This window comes from Lycorma delicatula, chromosome 5 (assembly GCF_047948215.1).
Source record: "Lycorma delicatula isolate Av1 chromosome 5, ASM4794821v1, whole genome shotgun sequence".
Taxonomy (NCBI): Eukaryota; Metazoa; Arthropoda; class Insecta; order Hemiptera; family Fulgoridae; genus Lycorma; species Lycorma delicatula.
Genome location: NC_134459.1, coordinates 8134147 through 8151556, shown reverse-complemented (window position 1 = coordinate 8151556; position 17410 = coordinate 8134147). Strand labels below are relative to the sequence as shown.

Genomic DNA, 17410 nt, shown 5'->3' with positions numbered 1-17410 from the left:
TTACACACAATTAATACGGCCTATTCTTTTAACACTAAACCAAATTGATTTTTCAAAAATTGTTTTTTTATTTTTTACTAATTAATTCGTTTTAATTACAAAAATATCAACATGATCTCTACACTACTAACCTTGGATTGGCAGTTGTAATATCCCTAAGCAGTAGGCTAGATTATAATTTTTTTCTTTTTTTTAATCTTCCATTATAACTAATAATATGTAATTCTTTAAGTATTACATACCAATTTATTCGGAAAATAACGTATTATTAAAATTTACCAGAGACGTACTTTGTTTTATCAATTACCTTCACTCAGGACCAAAAATTGGTAGTAATAAATTTTTAAAAATGCTTAATCACAATTTTCACTTAATTACACGTGATGTAATTAATATTAAAATCACATTACTTAAAAAAAAAATTATAAAAAAGGAGTACTGTAATACGGAAGATTATATTGAAACTAAGCAACACGTAATACCACAACAAAGTCACTAATACGTTTTGTAAACGAACAAAAACATGTGGATAGCGGCATTCTTTGGTGGTTGGGTTTTAATTAACCACACATATCAGAAATGGTCGACTGAAACTTTACAAGACTACACTTCACTTACAATCATACATATCATCCTTTAAAGTAATACCCGACTGTAATTCCCGGAGGATAAACAGGAGAAAAGAAGGAAGCACATGTAAGCAAGGTGGTAGCCGGTAACATCAGCTGTATAAACAGTACCAACAAGATTTTATCACCAAATAAATATTTTCTGAAAAACTAAACATTAATAGAAATATACTTATCTTATCGTTTAAAATTAATTAGAAATGTACGAAGAAGATGATAATAAATCAATTATAACTTAGGATGCAATTATTTTTTCATGCTGTCGAACGAGTTGCGTGTACACGGGCCAAAATCGACTCGTAACGACTTTTAGGTTTCTTCCTAGCCTCTGCGACCACCGTTAGATATCGCTTCAGAGAATGAGATGAAATGGTAATTTGAAGAGTGTGAAAATGCTATGTCTGAGCATGATGAAAGTAACAAGGTGTCGCACACCCAGCGTTGCGCAGTAGCTCGTCCCAAAATCCTTTTCCCGCCATGATGTTTAAATTCGTTTATTACAGATTTCGTAACTATTATTTCAGTACATACATGTGTATACGAAAGGATTTACCAAACATGTATTAGAAAAATCAATCTAACTTTATATTGAAGCCTGTGGGGACAATTCATCTATGCAAACATTTAATTTGTATAAATCATATAATTTTTTAGATTAATTAATTTTAGAACTTAAAATTTAATAATAATTGAAGATGAAGTCAATCAGTTCAGAGAAAATTTCATTCTATTCATCGATTAGCCAGTAATATATTCTTTTCATTTTTCCCATAGAGGCATTTGAATTCGAAATTTAATCGTATTTATTTCATAAAAATTTAAATTCAGATAAAAAACACACTTTTGAACTTACCATGTTCAATTTTTATATTATCACGTGATTTTCTGCATTTTTGTAGCCGCACACTTTGTAATGCTTCATTCTCCGGAAACGGAAAATATTTCACGTTCTTTTTCGCTGGCGAATCAGTTCTGCTCAAACAATTGGGGAAATAACACGACGGCATATTTACATTTGTATCAGAATAAATTTGTATAAAAAAAAAAAAAACACTGTTTTAAACCGAGTAGTTATAAAATCGAGAAAATTCAGTGACAAACTATCCGTGTAAAAGCTAAAACAGAATTGTGTCTTCAGAGAGAAAATTCTATTCTGCTTTGTCCAGGTAAAAAAACGAGTCAGAGTTGTAAAACAAAACGGATTAAGATATCAAACCTGAATGCAGAACAATTGTTCTCTTTATTGCACGCAGTTTAAAATGATTTACCTAGAAAATCCCTTGCATTTCATTTGACTCGTTAGAAAAATATGTTTATCGAATATAAAAACAAAATTATAACTAGTAATTGAAATAATTAAAGATTAAATGTTTTGACAAAAAACAACCAAGAGGTAAACTGGTAAAATATATTTAATAATAAACTACCTATATTAAATAAAAGATATTTTAAATTCATTTTGTTCGTTCTTTATTAGTTGTTTATTTGATAACTTCATCTTCAAAAAAAATATTTGATGCAACGTTCATTAGTCTTGTACTAACATAAATAATCTGTCTTTGTACAGTACAGGAACAGCGTGTTGCCGCAATGGAGTGTCTACGAACGTATTGAAAAATTCAAAAATGGTCATTAAGTGACGAAGGAGCCGAACGACCATTTACCGCCACAAATGAGAAAAACATTGAAGGTGCACGTGACATGGTTTTCTTAGACAGACGAGTAACTAGCGATGAAGAAGCACATCGTCTGCAAATTAGTCACGGTTCTGCCTACAAAATCATCCACAATAGACTTGGATTTTATAAAGCCTGTGTAAGACAGGTCCCAAAACAACTCACACAGTCGCATAAGCAAACACACTTGGACATCTACCAAAATCATTGGATCACTACAGTAATGAATGGGACATCTTCTTAGACAGAATCATCATACGTTGAAAAATGATGTACATGTAAGTTTCTTATTTTTATTGCAATAAAATTTATAACTACATTGCGGATAATAATTGACTTTCCCTCGTAAAATTACAACACTGGACTTAAGTTCTACTTACATCGTATTTATTGTTGATAGGTACATCTTGAAATGAGGTATAGCTCTTTAACTGTTGGGTTTTGGGAAGCATATTTAAGAATTGTGTATTCAAAAATGTTATAAAAACTGCGGGGTTTTCATTTACAAGATTAAGTTAGAATGTACGTTACTTTGTTCTTTACAGTGTCTGTCACAGTATTTCTTGTGGTCATGATGCATGTAAAACATAATATTAGTGTTAAGTCAAAATTGTTTTCCCCAAGGCTTTCATACATACATATTGAAATAATAATATTCGTGGCTGATTCAATTTTGTATTCTACATCACATCAAAAGAAAAAAAAGTTAGTAAAAAATTCTTTTCTTTTTAAATTTTGTATTTTTTAAAAGAAAAATAGTATCCCAATATCTGATTGAGGAATCATTATAGGTACACATGTTTCCACAAATTTATCTACCCTATCTTCTAAACTGTATTATTGAGAACATGAAAACAATTCTGTTATCCGTTTTGAGAGAGATAGATAATGTTGCTCTTTTAATCAAAACTTTGTAGCAAAGATATTGGCAAGTTAATAATATGTACGCAATATATTCAAACCTCTGTGGCGTAGTGGTAGCATCTTTCTCTCTCTCTCTCTCTCTCTCAGCCTTTCATCTGAAAGTCTGATCAGGATTACTGATAAGGCTTTTAACATTATTTCTCGTGCATTAAAAAATTTATCTAGTAATTGTAATCAGGCTAAAATGTAAATGTTAATTGAAAAATAATTAACACTTATTTAATAATTCTATTTATTAAATAAATTTATTTAACAAAATTAATAATACAAATGAAATCTGTAAACTATTTTGTACAAAAGTTTTTATATGTATGTTACTAAATTTTATAAAAATTAATTCTAAGTTAAATATCGTCTGCAGCTTCCTTGAGGTATCTTCTACAGTACGCTGGTGTTTTTCGAATACGTTGACCGTGAATGGTAACAGCGTATTTCATTAACGGTACTTTTCTAACGTATATTCCACGACCATCCGGTGTCCAACATCGAAATTTACAAAGTTGTCCTTCATTTGGTGTTATTGATATCCAGCCAGGAAATAATTATAAAAAAATATAAAACATTAAGAAACTAAAATAAATTAATTACAATTATAATATTATGTATGATGAAGCAAAAAAAGCAGGTAATCTTTCAGTCTTGCCAATATTGTATGTGCAATGTTGGCAAGACTTATTATGGAAGTGTATCTATATATGTACCACTGCACAGCCATATTGCTGATATTATTTGACGTGAAGAATGATGTACAACTTGCCATTTTTTTTAAATATGATTTATAGCAAATCATATTAAAAAATGGTGACTGTTCTTAAGCCATTGATGCGGAGTTTTCACAGATACATATCTTCATAATCATATACTTACCGGTCAGTAACAAACACCTGGATTAGGACTGAAAGAACATCCTCAGTATAAAAATTCCTACCAGTAAGGCAAAAACAGTTTACACAACAGTTTACTTAATCATACTCATATTTTATAATTGATGGTTTTCTCAATCTGTTTATTATTTATAATTTTGATTTATTATTACTATTTGATATATTATTATTAGTTCTTAATTCTTTTAGTTAAGAATAAATAATAATAATTACGCATCATGTAAAAGATCATACTAAACAAATACTGTAGTCATGTGATCATACTTGTACCACCTCTGTCAAATCAAGAAATTTCCAAATGCCTCTCACATTCCACATTCTTATCCAATTTCCCTTAAAATATTAAAACATCTTATTTTAATCTACATTATCATAGGCCTTCTCCAAATGAATTTATTCTTTATAAGCGTGCCATGTATGATTAGTGTATGAGTAGAAGGTCTTCTTTGTAACCGTGCACAGTTTTCTGAAACTGAACTGGTCTTCATTTACTACACCTTCGATTTGCCTGATTCTAATGCACTAAATTTCATGATTATAAGTTAAACGATTGATAATATTTACCAATAAACAAATGGAAAAACCATTTTAACAAAAATTTTCATATATTTTAACTAAGAGAATCTCATAATTTGGAAGAAAAACAATAAAACAATCGAAAAAACAAGAATCGCGGGAGATTAAATATTTTATATATGGCAACAGTTTATAAAATTATATTACATACTATAATAAGTGATTATTAAAGAAACAGTTGTACCTGAAGTTGTGCAGAATGTTGGTCTTGACATGCTAACTCTTGTTCCATTTCTGATACTTCAAGAAGATTATGTTTTGTCACAAGAGTTGACAATTCACTAATAACAGCTACATGTTTCGAAACAGTACCTGACATTTTCTAAAAAAATGTATAAAATAATATGATTCATAATATAACATACAATTAAATCAACAATGGATATAATAATTAATAAATAGAATAGAGTAAAACAAGTTAAATAAACCTTATTGGCTTGCTTGTTAAAATAATAAAAATAGCTAAATATTGAAACAATAGTACTCTATGATTAAATCATGTTCTTTTTTAAAGTTTAACTGATCAAATTAAAAAAAAATATATAGAATTATTGTCAACAACAGACTAATTATAAATTCATAAAAAAATTTAGAATTAGAAAATGGTATTATAGAGGAAGAAGAGAAAGTTGACGAGGATGAAAGGGGAGAAACAATACTGAAATCTGAATTTAAGAGAGCATTAAAAGACTTGAATGGCAGAAAGGCTCCTGGAATAGACGGAATACCTGTAGAATTACTGCGCAGTGCAGGTGAGGAAGCAACTGATAGATTATACAAACTGGTGTGTAATATTTATGAAAAAGGGGAATTTCCGTCAGACTTCAAAAAAAGTGTTATAGTCATGATACCAAAGAAAGCAGGGGCAGATAAATGTGAAGAATACAGAACAATTAGTTTAACTAGTCATGCATCAAAAATCTTAACTAGAATTCTATACAGAAGAATGGAGAGGAGAGTGGAAGAAGTGTTAGGAGAAGACCAATTTGGTTTCAGAAAAAGTATAGGGACAAGGGAAGCAATTTTAGGCCTCAGATTAATAGTAGAAGGAAGATTAAAGAAAAACAAACCAACATACTTGGCGTTTATAGACCTGGAAAAGGCATTCGATAACGTAGACTGAAATAAAATGTTCAGCATTTAAAAAAAATTAGGGTTCAAATACAGAGATAGAAGAACAATTGCTAACATGTACAGGAACCAAACAGCAATAGTAATAATTGAAGAACATAAGAAAGAAGCCGTAATAAGAAAGGGAGTCCGACAAGGATGTTCCCTATCTCCGTTACTTTTTAATCTTTACATGGAACTAGCAGTTAATGATGTTAAAGAACAATTTAGATTCGGAGTAACAGTACAAGGTGAAAAGATAAAGAATCTACGATTTGCTGATGATATAGTAATTCTAGCCGAGAGTAAAAAGTGTTTAGAAGAAACAATGAACGGCATAGATGAAGTCCTACGCAAGAACTATCGCATGAAAATAAACAAGAACAAAACAAAAGTAATGAAGTGTAGTAGAAATAACAAAGATGGACCGCTGAATGTGAAAATACAAGGAGAAAAGATTATGGAGGTAGAAGAATTTTGTTATTTGGGAAGTAGAATTACTAAAGATGGACGAAGCAGGAGCGATATAAAATGCCGAATAGCACAAGCTAAACGAGCCTTCAGTAAGAAATATAATTTGTTTACATCAAAAATTAATTTAAATGTCAGGAAAAGATTTTTGAAAGTATATGTTTGGAGTGTCGCTTTATATGGAAGTGAAACTTGGACGATCGGAGTATCTGAGAAGAAAAGATTAGAAGCTTTTGAAATGCGGTGCTAAAGGAGAATGTTAAAAATCAGATGGGTGGATAAAGTGACAAATGAAGAGGTGTTGCGGCAAATAGATGAAGAAAGAAGCATTTGGAAGAATATAGCTAAAAGAAGAGTCAAACTTATAGGCCACATATTAAGGCATCATGGAATAGTCGGTTTAATATTGGAGGGACAGGTAGAAGGAAAAAATTGTGTAGGCAGGCGACGTTTGGAATATGTAAAACAAATTGTTAGGGATGTAGGATGTAGAGGGTATACTGAAATGAAACGACTAGCACTAGATAGGGAATCTTGAAGAGCTGCATCAAACCAGTCAAATGACTGAGGATAAAAAAAAAAAAAAAAACACAATTGCATTCTTACAACAAATACGACAACACACAAAACCTAGTTCATGAGTTAAGAGTCAAGATTCTGGACAGTTAAGGAGAAAAGTAGTAGATCCTGTAAAACATTAACTGTATCAGGGATTTGTTTGACATAAACACCCTGCCTGTCCTGTCCTGTCTAGTCCTGACCTGTCCTACCATGACTAGGACCAGGTTCAGGTTCTGACCCAACATTATTTTATTAATATTTTGTCAGCACTAATGGGGGGTTTTATTATGGGTAACATAAGGCATGGGTAAATTGGGTAGAGGTAGAGGTGAATTGAACATTTGATCAGCATAAGGATATATAGGATTTTGGTGTGAGTTAGCTAATAGGTGTTTGTTAAGGAGTAGTAAGAGATAAAGTATGTAAAAGAAAGTTGTGATCGGTGTTATGTATAAACAAGTTTTTGATGTAGTTAATGTATTTGCAGCATTTGCTGCTTTTCAACTGACCCGTCAGTATTAAATCAGCGCCGGTTGCTTTGATTACAGCTCTGTATGCCCTAATTTCACATTTATTTGTTTTATCCGATTCCTTCAAGTCTGAATTTTTGTAGAATAACAATTGTAACAAACTAGGTCTAATAACTGCTCATCAATATGCATTCCCTTTTGGTCAAAGCTGACAATTTTCTGTCGTATTTCACTTACATCTACTTTCTTGACTCTGAACAATTATCATCCACTATACTCTTTATACAGTTCTCTACTTTTGTACACACGTTGATAGTTTCACATACCAACAGTCTAGTAATATACTGAAGTAAACTGGAAATATCACTGTTTACCGTTATCCGAATGTATATTATATATTATCTATATCAATAATATATCAAAAACAAGAATTATACAAAAAAGATTAAAAAAAAATAAGTCATACTCCAGAAATATTGTAATATCTTTATTTCTTACAGAATTTTAATTGTAATATCTCTTGGTATTTGATTGATCTAAAATTGAAGAAATTTTGTTAGGTAACTATTTGTCTGTAGTCCATTATAATTATTACAGTTTTTTAACGGTTACAAATTGAATATGGAAATAAAACATCTTTGATACACATCATCCAAATAACAGTAAAATCATCAAAAATACAGTATCAAGATATCATAACATCACAATAAGTGATGTTTTTCAGCATCAGGGGTTACCCGACCATAACACTGATAATGTCTACACTTAGGTTGGTTCTAACCCTCCACAGAGCTAGTGCCACCAAACTAATATTGTTTTAAATGCTAAATGTTATACCAATCTAGTTTATTTTTTCATGTTATAAATATTATCTATTTAACAAATATCTCAAAAGTTTAAAAAACTGTGAGAACACAATCTTCTATTTCGCCCTTGAACCAACTACTTTATCTTGTAATGTTTAAAAAAAATTATGTAAATTGTTAGATAATTAAAAAAAAACATTACACTGTTAGTAAAAAGAAATCATTACATGCAAAAAAAAAGTCTACAACTTCATATTGAAATAATTACAAATAAAATTAACATAAATGATTACATAAAATTGAAATATTCAAAATATTTCGTTACATAAAAAAAATACATTTCAAAAAAAAAAATTGCTGACATCATATTCAAATAGTTACAAAGAAAGTTTAAATTAAATGATTACAAAAATTTTTGTTAAGATAAATTTACTTCAGTCAAAAGAAACAACCAAAAAATTACGTAGCAAAAAAAAAATTGTTACCTACAACATACAGTATATTGAAATAGTTGCAAAGAAAATTGACATAAATGATTACAAAAAATTGAAAAACAGCAAAAAAAAATTGCTTATTACTTTTCATCATATTGAAATAGTTACAGAAAAAATTACATAATTCAATAAAGAAATTGAATATGAAATATTATCAACAAAAGAAATTTTTACATAAAAAAAAAAAATTACCTACCAAATAAAAATTACTGCCTACATACATCATATTGAAATAGTTACAAAGAAAATTGACATAAATGATTACAAAAAACTGGAAAAGAGAAAACTACAGTCAAAAGAGATAAATAAAAAAAAAAATTACCGAACAAAAAAAAATTGCTGCCTACAACATACATCATATTGAAATAGTTACATAGAAAATTTACATAAATGATTATAAAAAAATTAAAAAGAAACACTACAGTCAAATGTAATTAAAAAAAAAAAAACCATTAAAAGAAGTCTTCACATAAAAAAAAAATTACAAGAAAAAACTACAATCAAAAGAAATTTTACAATTGAATGTAACAAAAAAAAAAAAAAAAAAACAATTACATAAAACAATTGCTGATACTACTTTCATCATATTAACATTTTACAAAGAGAATTTAAAAATATTATCTAAACAAATATTTCAAAAGTTTGCATAACTGTGGGTACACCATCTTGTATTTCTCGCTTGAACCAACCTTTTATATTGAAATTGTTACATACTTAACAACAAAAAAAAAAAAAATTGTTATATATTTATAAAAAAATACACACATGCTCATTTTTTTATTATTTATTATAATATCTATTAATATTATTGATACACCATAAATAACATAAAGAAGTTAACATACTGTAAGTCAACATACAGACATAAAGATCAACTAGAAGGTTCAATCTTAGTAAGTATAACTATTACTTTTTATTAAATAATACTACCTTTTTTGATTCGTTTTTACATCTCCAAACTTCCATACTGTTTTATTTGTTAAATTCTTACTTATTTTAAGAGGATATTTCATTAATTATGTTTTTCTAACATCACTCCTTTTCATCCATTAGTCTTCTTACTTGAAATCACAATTTCAAGATTGTACAGACTATCTGCTAATTGCCAGGGATTCACTTCTGGGATGCCAGAATTACATTCTGGTGTTATTTATTTAAACATTAAGTATTCATTGTTATATTATCTCTTAATAAAGATACTTACTTTAATGGTGTGTGACAAAAGACACACCTATTGCTTGGACATATCCTTCAATAACGAGCAAGTCCTGTATCACTGACACATTTCTTTACATTTAGCAGACAGAATACGGTATCTAAAAATGACAATTCATTTCAGTACCAATTTATTTGGAAATGTTAGTAGGTATATGATATTGATACTCTATAATTTGTTACAAACTTGGACAATTTTAATGAATAAAACATGTAATCCTGTTATGCTAATTATGTAATTAAAGATTCACCCATCTAATGTAATTCTGCTTTCAAGATAGGTGAATCCTTCACACACTATAAATTATGACCATTCGTATCTATATCATCTTTTGTATCATACCTGCTCACTACCATTATATTTAAGTAGAATTATCAGTAACTATTATCGGCAACAGTTTCCCCCCACCTCTAGCAATTGTCATGTCTAGAAGATAGTTTGGGGGACTCTACTGTTTGCATAAACAGAAAATAAATATAATCAGATGAATAAACACAGCACCCGCTTTATATAAATATGTATTTAAAAACACAAGCGCATAATATTTCCAAGCCATCTTTTGTTAAATTAACGCATTGTTATTATGTGTTGTCATATTAAAAAAGTTAGTCTTAAATTACAGGAAAATTAATTATAAAAATTTTTGATCGCTGAAAATTTAATTCATCTAACAACCCTAAAATCAGCAGGCTACACCTGCTGGTGTTAATGAAATTAATTGACAATCATACATAAGTTCCAGATCATAGAACGGGTAAAATATTGACTTCTTAAGCTCACCCCGTGTATGTTTTTCTCTTTGGAGCTCAAGAAAACATATCATCCCTGCAAATCAATATGTACTTTGTGAGTTTGGAATTCGATCTGTGAATGGAACTGCATAAATGACTATCTGGTATTAAGGTTTTCCTTTTGCTAAATGATTTAACACTTTTGGTAAATAAACTAGATATCCGTTTTCTTTCCTTGAAGTTTACTTTAAACATGCCACTCAAGATATATTTTCTCAGAATTATGAAAGTAGAATCTGTGTAGGTATTTTTTATTCAACATGTTAAATATAACCACAGATTTAATAATCCACGTTTATTCAGTTTCATCTTTTTAGGGATAATTAACTAGGAAGCCCCAATATATATTCACATTTTATTGAAATTATTTAATAGACAAATTCTAGCTCCAATCGGTATTCGATCAAGAAATAAATAGCATGTATATGTCTTTATTATATATAGAATATCTGTTTGATATAGTAAATATAACAAAGTAACATACACTTTATATGTAATAAATAAAAAGAAATATATCTTTATTTTTAGGTTCTTTAATAAAGCGTTTATAACCCATCACTTTCCAGTTAAAGACTTTTTTTAATTCTTCCTTTTTAAACTTAACGTAATAATCAACAGGTGTAATCAACATGATGTAGGAAATATATGAAAACAATTGGATATTAATTATATTTAAAAAATTTATTAAATACTTGCTTTCAATTTTGACATTTTTACACCCACCCCCTTAATTTATCCCCATATGGCAGGATGTTTGCAAAAGTAATGGTTGAATATTGTATTGTCATCTGATCTTAGTAACTGTGCAAAATTTCATCAATAGGCAATGTCAGGAAGTATGTTAAATTAAGGATGCAAGATTTGAGGACAAACATGTAATAAAAAGCGAATTTATTTATTTATTTACTATCAATATTGATGTGAGAATTACACGAAAAAAATAACAAATGCTAAACCACTGATCATATACCAAATCACTGATCAACCAGGAAACACATCACATCACGTGTTTGAAGACTCATAATAGAAATTCTTTTATTACCTGACTCTGTTAGTAATCATTAAAGAATTAGTCAGAATTACTGTATACAATAAACTAATTGATGTACCAGATAATTGGATGAGTAAATACTGAGTGTTAAATTTTAATGTTTTTGTATGTGAATTTGAAATTAAATCTATGAAGGAAATTGCTTGAAAAGGAAATTATAGTTTTGTCCCTCATATGATTTTTACTTCCTTGTACGAAGTAAAGGAAGTGTTGTGATCGTGAAAAATTTTGGTTTCAGATTTCATTGGAAATATCCATTTTGACTATCCCTGAATCCATTTTGACTAGTTTCGTCATGTCTGTACGTCATGTATCTCGCATTAACTCAAAAACAATTAGCCGCAGGATGGTGAAATTTTGGATTTAGGACTGTTGTAACGTCTAGTAGTGCACCTCCCCTTTTGATTCCAGTTGACTGGACCAAAAGTATCCAAAAAAGCCCAAAATCCATAAAGATTTTGGACTTCTGTAATTAGCTCTCATTAAGAGTTTTTCAACGATATATCGTAAGCGATACTTATTTTCAGTAGTTCCAGAGTTATAGCCAAATAAGATTTTAATTAACAAAATATTTGGATCTTACAAGGAGAAGACACAACGGTGTCTTAAATAATGATTTATTAATAATTAGCATCAACCTCTAATTGTAAAAAAAATTACAATATATAATTAAGTTATTAATGAAATAGAATTTTATGTTCTTTTCATTTTAAAAAAAAAGAGAAATAATTAATATGGACTTCAATTATACCCAAATTACATAACAGTATCTCTCAAACGTACGCTGTTAATTATGTCATTTGAAAACATGAAGTCTGTTAAAGATTAAACATGATTTTAGGGAACTTCTGCAAACCCTGACTAGATATCGTCGTCCTCTGTGACACATGCGGTAGTGTCTAGGCCTTTTATCTGGAGATCCTGGGTTCAAATCCCGGTCAGGCATGGCATTTTCTTATGATACACTGACATCCATCTCATCCTCTGAAGCAGTATCTAACAGTGGTCCTGAAGGTTAATAACAGCCTTAAAAACAATACCACAACCATTCACTATATTGAACTGCCACTTACACAAATGGAGAAGAGAGCCAGATACCCATCAATCAATTGTACATGTACGTGTTACCGAGTGGGAGATCTTTTTACAAAGGAGAAGAGTCGCCGGTAGATTCGGCAGGTGTCATAAATTATAAAACGTTTTCTAGTTTTCATCGTTAAATGTTTAAAAAAATCTTAAAACCATTTATAATTATATGATTTTGCCTTATGCTGTAATAAAATAATAAATCTTTATTATTGTACTACAAGATACTTATCAATTTTTAAAAGTTAGCAATAATCATACAACATATTAAATTGTTTTATTTTAACGCTTTGAAAAGTGTACTTTATTTCAGTGATAAGTGTAAATTTTTAAATTTACATTTAATATTATGTTGTGTTAATAACAACATTAAAGAATTTGGTTACCAAAAATTGTGTTACTACATTATGTTATTTTATAAGAAAAATAAGGATAAAATCAAAACCTAAACCGACAACGATTGTTAACATCTATATGCCTACAAGCGCCCATGATGATGATGAGGTAGAGTGTGTATACGAAGAGATTGATGAAGCAATTAAACACGTAAAAGGAGATGAAAATTTAATAATAGTTACAGATTGGAATGCAAGCATTGGAAAAGGCAAGGAAGGAAATATAGTGGGTGAATACGGGCTGGGCAAAAGGAATGAAACAGGGGACCGACTTATAGAGTTTTGCACGAAGTATAATTTAGTAATTGCCAACACCTAATTTAAAAATCATAATAGAAGAATATACACTTGGAAAAAGCCAGGCGATACTGCAAGGTATCAGATAGATTACATCATGGTTAAGCAAAGATTTAGAAATCAACTCGTTGACTGTAAAACTTACCCTGGAGCAGACATTGATAGCGACCATAATTTGGTGATAATGAAATGTAGATTGGGGTTTAAAAACCTGAAGAAAAGGTGTCAGATGAATCGGTGGAATTTAGAGAAGCTTGAGGAAGTGGAGGTAAAGAAGATTTTCGAGGAGGACATCGCAAGAGGTCTGAGTAAAAAAGATAAGGTAGAAAATGTAGAAGAAGAATGGGAGAATGTTAAAAAGGAAATTCTTAAATCAGCAGAAGCAAACTTAGGCGGAATAAAGAGAACCGGTAGAAAACCTTGGGTTTCAGACGATATATTGCAGCTGATGGATGAACGTAGAAAATATAAGAATGCTAGTGATGAAGAAAGTAAAAGGAACTATCGGAAATTAAGAAATGCTATAAACAGGAAGTGCAAACTGGTGAAAGAAGAGTGGATTAAAGAAAAGTGTTCAGAAGTGGAAAGAGAAATGAACATTGGTAAAATAGACGGAGCATACAGGAAAGTTAAGGAAAATTTTGGGGTACATAAATTAAAATCTAATAATGTGTTAAACAAAGATGGTACACCAATATATAATACGAAAGGTAAAGTCGATAGATGGGTGGAATATATTGAAGAGTTATACGGAGGAAATGACTTAGAAAATGGTTTTATAGAGGAAGAAGAGGAAGTTGAGGAGGATGAAATGGGAGAAACAATACTGAGATCTGAATTTAAGAGAGCATTAAAAGATTTAAATGGCAGAAAGGCTCCTGGAATAGACGGAATACCTGTAGAATTACTGCGCAGTGCAGGTGAGGAAGCGATTGATAGATTATACAAACTGGTGTGTAATATTTATGAAAATGGGGAATTCCCATCAGACTTCAAAAAAAGTGTTATAGTTATGATACCAAAGAAAGCAGGGGCAGATAAATGTGAAGAATACAGAACAATTAGTTTAACTAGTCATGCATCAAAAATCTTAACTAGAATTCTATACAGAAGAATGGAGAGGAGAGTGGAAGAAGTGTTAGGAGAAGACCAATTTGGTTTCAGAAAAAGTATAGGGACAAGGGAAGCAATTTTAGGCCTCAGATTAATAGTAGAAGGAAGATTAAAGAAAAACAAACCAACATACTTGGCGTTTATAGACCTGGAAAAGGCATTCGATAACGTAGACTGAAATAAAATGTTCAGCATTTAAAAAAAATTAGGGTTCAAATACAGAGATAGAAGAACAATTGCTAACATGTACAGGAACCAAACAGCAATAGTAATAATTGAAGAACATAAGAAAGAAGCTGTAATAAGAAAGGGAGTCCGACAAGGATGTTCCCTATCTCCGTTACTTTTTAATCTTTACATGGAACTAGCAGTTAATGATGTTAAAGAACAATTTAGATTAGAGATTAGAGATTAAAGAACAATTAAAAAAAAGTCTGGAATGCTTGCTTCCCGGCTAAAAGGATGGAATCTTCTTCAAAAGAATACAAAGATATGTAGCATTTATCGTAATCATCATTCTTAATTTAAAGTCTATTTTTCTGAAGAAAATGCCTTAGTGTTTTGTAATGACATTTCTTCTCTTATGCAGACACTCTGTAATGAACATAACCCAACAGAACGGCATTTGTTCATAGATTCCTGTAAAGTTAGTTTAAAATCTGTGCTTCTGCATAATGGCAATAAATTCCCATCAGTACCTGTGACCCATTCTGCTACTATGAAAGAAACTTATGAAAACTTTAAATCTATATTGGAAAAGCTTCAATATGCAGTTTCTAAATGGAGTATTTGTGGTGATTTGAAAGTGATCGCATTTATTCTTGGTCTGCAGCTTGGTTACACAAACTACTGATGTTTATTGTATGAATAGGATAATAGGGACAAAAAAAAACATTTTATTAGAAATGAACAGCCTAAACCCATGGCCTAAAAATGTGTTGAGATCTTTATTGAACACTGAAAATAACCTGTCAAAAATCTTGGTACTTACGTATTAACGCCACCGCAGCTACAGCTGCTTTAGGTTATGTTGACTTCGTGTACTGGCAAATCATACGTATATCAAAATAACCTAACTAAATATAACCTACACCACCTACGCCACAGCTTTATTTAAAAACAAAGTAGTCAATTGGATTTCGGTGGATTAACATTAATTGAATTTCGGTGCTATAACATTAAGGTTATATTATTAATAAGTTGTATATATTATGCATATCTAATGTTAATTACAAGAGTTTGGCGGGCGAAGGTTATATTTAGTTAGGTTATTTTGATATACGTACGATTTGTCAGTACACAAAGTCAAGGTAACCTAAACAGTAGCTGTAGCTGCGGTGGCGTTAATACGTTTAATTACCAAACTCTTATATGCATTAGAATATTCGTTGTTAGGTCATCGCTCTGTAACCCATAAAATGAATGATATTCAACTTTTAATAAATTATTTGGCATACTGGTGTATAAATGAATAGTAGATCAGGTTTATACTTAATTGTTGACCTAATAAACTTCATTCATTATTAACTGTTCTTTGCCCATATTGAATTTCCAAAGAATGTTTTTTCTTTATTGTTTTCTAAATAAATAAGCAGACCAATATTGATGAAATTATTTTTTTTGATGTTTCTATCATTCTTCATAACCGGTTGAAAATGATTAATTGAAACAAAATGGTAAATTCAATAAAAACCTTACATTAATATTTGTTATATTGTAAATATATTAGAACTCAAAAATAATATTTCATCATAAAAAGGTATTTGTAAATTTAATTTCTGTTTATTGTTAATAATAGAAGACATTAAAATCTCCATAATATATTGAAACCAATGGAATTTGTAAAACTTGTTTCAACCACCTTATAACAAAAACATGATTGTGCTCACTACCCCAGTTTAAACAATTTTAGATAGCTGAAGAAATTATTCCACAATTAAATTAAGTTAATGAAAGTACCCTCTTTGTATAGCAATTGCTTTTGATATGAATTGTTGCAATATTACCACTATCCTTTCCCTGGTATTAATTATGAATTAAGTATTGAATTGTAGAACCTTCAATATATCCCTGGTCAGAGGACCAAAATATGTTAATTAATCTAACCTGTTTATAACCAGTCGCGTAATTTGTTTCTGTTTGTTTATTTTTGAGATATTATTTCGCTGGTATTATAAATAGAAAACAAAGTCAGAAACGTTTGCGTATACGAAATAGTTAATTTATTTTGTAAAAATAGGAGAGTGCAAATTGTATTTTAAAATTCACTACGTGATAAGTTTGGATACAATAGCCAAACAAAAATAATGACCCTTATTTTCATCTACATTAAAATAATATATATAAAAAATGCTTACCTCGACCAACAACGAGGGTTATCTAAAATAAACGTATAAGATATAATATTAATAGTTAAGTCTGACCACAGATATGAGAATCTAAATGAAACTGTGCAATCAACCCAAGATGGCCGCTGGATCCATACGCTCATTCTCCCCACGCACGTAATTTCAGTCTCACCCCACCCCTACAACCTACCCCTCAACAACTAATTTCTTCAACCGTCAGAACTAAATTGTGAAAATAACCACTCCATCTAAACTGTTCTTCCTACAATGCACCTCTATCAGGACAAGCCACCGACCGACAGTTTAATATTATTTTTTTTAAACATTTGATAACTTATAATCATAAAAAATAATTGAAACCAAATTTTAAAACGTATATACACGTTAACAAAGGAACGTAACCAAGGAATCCAAACGGTAGTAAGGTTTTCAATTATTTCTTTTTACTAGTATTCAATTTACTTTAAATAATTATTTCATACTTTATAGTTGCAACACAATTTTACAACTTA

At 29.9% G+C, this 17410-nt stretch overlaps 1 protein-coding gene across 3 annotated transcripts in view; it reads right to left on the bottom strand.

The window, feature by feature from the left end:
• The window catches only part of LOC142324699 (protein takeout-like), a 49822-nt gene extending 32756 nt beyond the window's left edge, over positions 1-17066 (bottom strand). The window contains exons 1-3 of one of the 3 annotated variants that reach the window (XM_075365605.1): positions 16908-17066; positions 9806-9917; positions 4874-5011 (exon numbers count right to left, since the gene is read on the bottom strand). In XM_075365605.1, coding sequence (XP_075221720.1) covers positions 4874-4904 — 31 coding nt within the window. In that variant the 5' untranslated portion in view covers positions 4905-5011; positions 9806-9917; positions 16908-17066. Of the gene's footprint in view, positions 1-4873; positions 5012-9531; positions 9717-9805; positions 9918-16907 lie in introns of those variants that run through there. The other 2 variants (XM_075365606.1, XM_075365607.1) reach the window with 2 other exon arrangements.
• Positions 17067-17410: the final 344 nt, after the last annotated feature.